Source organism: Lycium barbarum, chromosome 10 (genome assembly GCF_019175385.1).
Source record: "Lycium barbarum isolate Lr01 chromosome 10, ASM1917538v2, whole genome shotgun sequence".
Classification (NCBI taxonomy): domain Eukaryota; kingdom Viridiplantae; phylum Streptophyta; class Magnoliopsida; order Solanales; family Solanaceae; genus Lycium; species Lycium barbarum.
Genome location: NC_083346.1, coordinates 16,434,527 through 16,442,223, shown reverse-complemented (window position 1 = coordinate 16,442,223; position 7,697 = coordinate 16,434,527). Strand labels below are relative to the sequence as shown.

Below are 7,697 nucleotides of genomic sequence, written 5' to 3'. Positions count from 1 at the left end.
TATTAACAACTTTACTGCTAATTTAATAACCTCATGTCCTTGTTTTGACCATCAAGAATTAAGCAATAGAATCAATCAAGTAAATTTCTAGACTAATTAATGGAATCAATCCAGTAAATTATTCTAGTTAAGTCTTTTTCTTTTTGCCTCCCAATTAAACTTCATTTTTCATGTTCTAAGTATAGAACATCAGAAATACATTCTAACTGGTTTTTCATGACTTTCTACTTCAATGGTGGCTTTACTTTTGTCAGATATACTCAAAACCAAAGAGAAAAGGAATCTTTCTTTTTCAATTTATTAGTTTTATTTTCTTTTTCTGATAAACTATTTGTTTTTGTGCACTTGTTCACATTGGAGAATGGAGAATTGCGGTATGCTGAGAGCCTGCAGCGTAAAATTAGTCAATTTAATCCTCACAATATCTAGAATATCCAATTTGCTTGAATTGTGACGTAGTTATTGTTGTAGTAGTATTTTGCTTTTTGGATAATATGCAAAACCATAAAAGAGCTACATATTCTTAAACCTTGCAGCAAGCTTATATGACTAATTTTTTCCTTTGCTCGGTTTCTTTTTGTGGAAAATCTTGTAATCCAATAAAAAACAGTTATTAATGCACTTCTATAAAACTGTTTCATGGAATTTAGCCAATTGTCTTGATCACGGAATATCATTGAGAAATAGGAATCTGGGTTATCAAACGATTTCCTGCGCAAACCAAAAGCTATGGAACTTGGGTATGACAGAGAATGATCCAAAATTTTGAGTTTATGAGTTCTGGATTCTAGAAAAAGTAGCTTATTGGGTTCTCAATAAATTATTTATAAATGTTCAGTGAATTTCTTAACACAAATACAAGGGCTATTGCATAGCTAAAACTGTAGCTCCGCCTCTGGGGGTGGATGGAATCTTTTTATCTTTTTATTTGGTAATATATGTATTTTTTATATTGAGCTTGGTTAATCCCAAAAATATATTTAGTACAATTACTGATTTGGGCAATAAAATGTCCTAAAATGTACTTCTGTAGTAGAAAACTAAGATCTTCAAACACTTGCTGACTTGAGGAAAAAAGAAGGTGATTAGGGTATCAATGTTGGAGGGTGGGGGAAAGCCATGAACATATTAATCTGTGCTTATTCAAAACTTTGTCTATTCCTCTATATTCTATTACTATATGTGTGACATCAATTTGTTGCAATTAAGAACTTGAAACCAAATAGAAAAAAAAAAAAAAACATTGAAAACTTCCTTGATGAATGCTATGATACAACACGTCACGTTAGCCAAAAGATTCCTCTATTCTTGGCATTGAGCAAACATATTTAATTGTTGTTGAAAAGGGTCTATTAGGACAGGTTGCGTCTACCACGACTTTGAAACCCTTTTTTTTTATTCTTCTTGTTATTAGTCGTGTGTATATATAAATCCTGTTCCCTAACACTTGGAAATAGAGCTAACAAGCAACAAAAACTGTCTTAAGACCTTTAGACAAAATCTCCAATTTTATTCCCTCTAAAAATATGGAGTGTGAAAATTTTCAGGCAAATTACATTAATCCATTTCTTGAATATAGCAACTTAGAAACCACATTTCCTTGGCAAAATACTAGTATTACGAGCCCTCAACGTTCCATCCAAGATTTTGTGACCGTTGTTAATGATCTTGACATACTAGACTATTTCCCAAATGACTTTGATTTCATCGATGGAGATGTCGACTCACCCCTTCAAAACTCTCAACAATTGTCCTTATTTTCCAGCCCACAACAAGTTGTTCAGGGCGATATTGAATCCTCGACAGAGGGTCAAAAATTACGTGTCTGCAATCCCCGTCTCAAATTCCTCCAAGATCAGCTCATGGAGGAAACAAGTGTAACTGATCTTCTTCTCATGGGAGCTGAAGCTATTGAAGCTGGAAATCTTGATCTTGCTTCTATAGTTGTCTTGAGACTAAATACAATCCTTTCTGATCAAGAAAACAAAGAAAATTCCCCTGTTGAAAGATTGGCTTTGTATTTCACACAAGGCTTGTTATGCAAGACCTTGAATAATTCACCTGAATTGTTGAATGAGAATCAATATCAATCATCGCCTTCAATGACCGCATTTCAAATGCTTCAAGAAATCTCCCCTTATGTGAAATTTGCTCATTTCACCGCAAATCAAGCGATTCTTGAAGCAACACAAGGGAGCCAACAAGTTCACATATTGGATTTTGACATCATGGAAGGCATCCAATGGCCTCCATTGATGGTTGATTTGGTTGAAAGAGGAGATTCAAATTCCTCTCTAAGAATCACAGCAGTTGTTGGTGACAAGAATAATTCATTCCATGTACAAACAACAGGCAAAAGACTTCAAGAATTTGCTGATTCTATCAATCTTCCTTTCATGTTTGATCAAGTTCTCTTAAAGGACTTGGAAAAAATTCAAGTGGTGGAGGGTAATAACAACTTAATAGTTAATGTTATGATCCACCAACTTCACATGCCACAAAGGGGAAGTTCACTAGTCAAGACTTTTTTCAATGGACTAAGAAGATTGTCCCCTAAAATTGTGGTTTTAGTTGAAGAAGAACTCTTCAGTTTGACTAAAATCCCATCCATGTCTTTTGTTGAATTCTTTTGTGAGGCTCTACACCATTACACCACAATATCTGATTCAATTCTTGGAGGGTTTGGTGGAGGATACAAGTTAGCATTAAGGGTCATTGAAAAGGAATTCTTGGGAGTTAGAATTTTGGACTCTTTAAGACAATTCCCTTGTGAGAAATTAGAAAGAGAAAAATGGAGTGAAGGGCTTTATTCTTTAAAAGGTTTTAGGCAAATTCCAATGAGTTCAAGTAATGTGAGACAAGGTAAGCACTTGGTGAGTTTGTTTAGTGGAGGGTATTGGGTGCAACATGAGCATTGCAAATTGGCTTTGTGCTGGAAATCAAGGCCTTTGACAAGTGCTTCCATTTGGGTTCCCACATCATCAAGTCCTAGTCCTTCAAGTTCAATAGCTTTTTAACCTTTTTAATATAAATTTTGGATTTATTAACTAGATTGGGTTTTAGTTAGTTTTGGAGCTTATTGAAATTTTACAATGTAAATATAGTGAAGTAGTTTCGGGAAGATTGAATTAATGAGATTGTATTTCTTGATTATCATTCTAAGTGGGTTGCTGTAGCAACTTGGGGCTAACACAAGAACTACTAATAAATTATGGTGTGTTTGGTACGAAGGAAAATGGAAAATATTTTTTCGTAAAATAAGCGAGTTTCTTACTTATTTTCTGGTGTTTGGTAAATAAGTAGGAAACATTACCCCAAAAGCATATATATATGTAATCACTAGGCAAACACTATTGGGGTTGGCACGAGGGCCTAGGAGTGTGGGGGTAGTGGGGACGTGGGCTATGTGGTTGGGGTGGGGTTGAGGTGTGTTGAAGGATGGGTATTAAACGATTAGTGTGGTACACCACTTATGGAACTTGTTTTTCTTTTTTCTACTGGTGAAGTCATTTTTTCTCATTTTTAAAAAACTTGTTTTTTCAGAGAAAATATTTTCAAACACTTTGACTAACCAAACATGAGAAATTGAAGGATATTTTCCTCCATACCCTTAATCATGTGTGACACTGAAGGAGGGTGTATTAATTGGGTCATTTGCACTTTTGTCCCTGTTTTGTGTTGGCCTTTAATTTGTGTCTTTCAAATGGGCTGGTCTTTAATTTTTGTTCTTCAAAATCGAATGTCTAGAGGGGCATAAGTTACGCATTATAATATTCACAAGTTATGTCCGCGTCCTTAAATAAATTATGTTTCGCTAGACATAAGTTCGATTTTGAAGACAAAAAATTAAGAACCAGCCCTTTTCGAGGCCAAAAATTAAAGACCAGTCCATTTGACGGAAAACCGTGCAATTACTGCGTACAATTTTGCAAAGTTTGGAATTTGATGGGCTTAATTTGGGATAGAATTGATGGGGCCTGGGGGTAGTTTATTCAAAATTTGGGCTGGGCCACATGCCACTAGCTAGGATCCTCATCTTAGAGAAAGCTACTTCCAATCTAAGGGTTCTGTTTACCAGAATCCATGTTCCGAAGATGAACGCAACTTCACTTTGTGAATCAATGCTCTATTTAAAATAGTTTGTGGACGAATACCTAATGGGCAATTTGCAGGATTGCCTTATGGCGGTGGTCTTTAATATTTACCCCTCAAATTGGTGGTATTAAATTTTTGTCCTTCACCTAAAACTCATGAGTTTCGGGTTCGAATCCCGCTCAGTCAAAATTTTTTAAAAAATTCGCAAGGCAAAGTTTGGTAGCAAAAGTGTGCCTTATGGGGCAGACTTTACCTTAAGGCATAACTAAAAGTTTGCTAAAAATCTTCTGGAGAGGGTAGACTTTTAGTTATGACTTAAGGCAAAGTCTGCCCTCTCCAACAACCTTTTAGTATGCCTTAAGGTAAAGTCTGCCCCATAAGGCATACTATTGCATGAAGGCTTGCCATGCAATTATTTTTTTTTTTGACTGAGCGGGGGCTCGAACTCAGAACATCATGGTATTTTCGGCCACCTTGTTAAGCAAAGGACAAAAATTAAAGACCAACAATTTGAGAGGCAAAAATTAAAAGGGTAATCTGCAGCAAAAAAATGATACCTAATGATTTGGATTTTAATGAATTTAAGCTTAGAATATGTCGGGCTATAATTAATGTGAAAAAATGGGGCGAAGTGCATAAATACCCGATTTTGGAATAGTCATTTAAGTTGTACCCAAGTTTTTTTTTTTTTTTTGCAAACATATCTGCTTTGAAACGGCTTCAGACATACATGACCGAAGTTGCAAGAATTCGTGTATGAAGTTTGGAAAACTTTGCACAATTTTTACCTGAAGTGCAGCCTTGTGAAGGCCACAACTTCAGTCAGGCCAAACTTCACACATTTTTTAATAAAGTTGTGGCTTGACAAGGCCAAATTTCGTACATCTTTTACTGAAGTTGGCCTTGATAAGGCTTCAGATATATAATGGCTTGCCTAGGTCAACTTCAGACATTTTTTTTACTGAAGTTGTGGCCTTGACAAGGCCAAACTTCAAACTTGCACTTCTGACATTTTGACATGAGGTCAGGACATATATGGCTCAACTTCAGACATTTTCGCATGAAGTTGAGGTGAACAAGTTTGTCCAAAATCAACAACTTGTTATTTAAATTTCAACAATCAAACACACGATTCAACACCCAAATCTACCTCAAATAAGCTTAAATTTGACATAAGTTTCATTTATCATAAAGAACAAACCTCCATCAATTTGCCAAAACAATGGTAAATCTAACAAACCCAATTTGCAACAATGGTGATTTGCCATTGTTTTCAAGCTTTTCCAACAACGCCCATTTAATTTTATATTATGCCAACTTTTATATTAAACTTCCAAAAGAGAGACTCAGATCCCAAAATATCCACACCTACACATCCAAGGTTGACTCTTCTAAAAAAGCTTGAAAGATAATATTAGCATCGTAACAATGGTTTTCTTCATGGATGTAGCCATCATGAACTTATTGTTCATCTAAAGCGAAATAAAATCAGTTCAAAGGTGAAACAAAATCAATTCAAACCCGGAATCAATGGAACCATTTTCACCCTTAATTCTAGCCAAGTGAAGCTTTTTCCTTCTAATATTTGATGACAAAGTGAAGGAAATTAGAGTTATTATCACCATCATTGAACCATTTTATACTAGCTTTTTGCCTCCAATATAATTCGTTGTTCTTGATTTGTATGATAAACTGGGCATTCACATTATTTAACTCCATCATGTTAGCATTAGAGTTATCTTGAAGACATTTCATCTCCAAGTCATCTAGTTTAGATTGAAGTTCCCTTGTGTTGTCAAAAATGTTGCTAAGAGTGTTCCTGGACCATTAGGTTAGCCTTTTTTTTTATTATTTTTTATGACAAGGGAACCCGCGGCCGCTATCCTTCGGGTGCGCACAGGCAAACCCCGCTCCTGTGCAATAGCCTGCAAACCACACAGGAGGGATAATCCGTACTAGGCAAGCCCCGTGCGACGAGCTCGACCCAGAAGCCAAATCCCTATTGTTTTAGGCAGGGAGTTTCAAACCTGAGACCTCAATTATGGAAGCCCCATGCTCAACCAACTGAGCCCATCCCTGCAGGTTCCATAGGTTAGCATTTTACAAGTATGTTTAAGGTGGAATCTCTACACTGACCCTCCATTCAACTTGAATGTCCCAAGCTTGCTCTACAGTTTGCATGAAACCTTCTTGATCGGTCCCTAAATCCAGAGTAATTGGATCAGAGGCGGATGCAGCATATTGATACCAGATTCATTTGAACTCAGAGTATTACTAATGTGCAATCTTGAATGTCACATGGATAGAACTAATATTTTACTTTATCTTTTAATTTTAATCTTTTTTTCCCGGTGGGGTGGACCACTTGAGTAATGAGAGAAGAAAAAAGTGACATAAGATAGGACCTTTAGTAGAATTGAAACTCCGCATTCAGATGTTGTTACACGAAATTTGTAGTAACTATTTTGCAACCCTAACCCCTATTGATCTCACATTTGAGAAGCAAGATTGGCCAAGTTGAGTGTATGTGTAGATGGCCAAGTTGAGCGTATATTTAATTGGCCAAGTTGAATGTATATGTAAAGGAAATAAATGTAAGGAGAGTGGTGGAGTGGGACCGACCTTCAACCAGTTCTAATTAATTGACTTATTCAAATTCAAATCAAATAGAACATCTTTTCATTAACCGTGATATTCAGGTCAATTTGGGTGCATTACAGGTCCCTTTAACTAGCAAAGATACTGAATAGCTCTGTCCACTAACACTCGACATATAAGAAAAACCAACCTAATATTTTTTGCCTCTTTAAACTTGAAACTTTATGATTCTAAACCAACTCCATCAACCGATCACACCCTTAAATGCGTGTTAGTACAAGTGTACAACATGTACATGTCATTGAACTTAGAATTTGAATCTTCGTTGCGCAAAGGATTTTGCAGAGTTTGTAGTCAAATTACTAGGATATTTTTAATATATAGCCTACCCAAATCCCACATCGATAAAATACAAAAAAGATGTCGGAAGCAAACCTTAAATCCCAGTATGCGTTTCAAAGTCGTACCTAAGTAACTGAAATATTATAAAGTCATCCTTCATAATTCACTAGATTTTGCGCCTTATGGAGAGAGTATGAATCGATGGTTTCACTCTAATAACAGGAATGGGAAAGGCAAACCTCATCCTATTTAAGTTTACTATATGTAATTTTTTATTTTCGAATTAACTTAACTTTAAGAAAAGCTCTACAAAAGAATAAAGGGTCTACCTTCTCCTCTTTTTTTTTTTTTCCAAATCCAAATATAATGGGATAGACACCTTTGTGGCAAATTTTACTTTGAAGAGTATTTCCTCTTCCCATCAATATCAGTTTTGATTATTTTTCTTTCCCTCGATTTTATCAGAGAGATGTAATGTGTTTATAATTGGAACAATATGAAGACCTAAGCTACTCTAGACCAAGTCAACGCTGTGAATTCTTAGGCTTCAAAATTGCACAATTAATTCTACCAATAATACTGTCCACATTTACTCCTAGACATTAAGGTACCCAACTGTGAACTTCTCGCGAACGTCTAGGTAAAATGTCTTACAAGTCCTT

General features: G+C 35.7%; 1 protein-coding gene across 1 annotated transcript; it reads left to right on the top strand.

The window, feature by feature from the left end:
- The first annotated feature begins 1,526 nt into the window (after window positions 1-1,526).
- Window positions 1,527-3,017, top strand: LOC132612780 (protein NODULATION SIGNALING PATHWAY 2-like). Its single transcript, XM_060326870.1, has one exon. The coding sequence runs from the start codon at window positions 1,527-1,529 to the stop codon at window positions 3,015-3,017; it is 1,491 nt and encodes a 496-aa protein (XP_060182853.1).
- Window positions 3,018-7,697: the final 4,680 nt, after the last annotated feature.

What these genes read in the sequence shown, in the direction of transcription:
- LOC132612780 (XM_060326870.1), top strand. Translation starts at nt 1,527, where the DNA reads ATGGAGTGTGAAAATTTTCAGGCAAATTACATTAATCCATTTCTTGAA.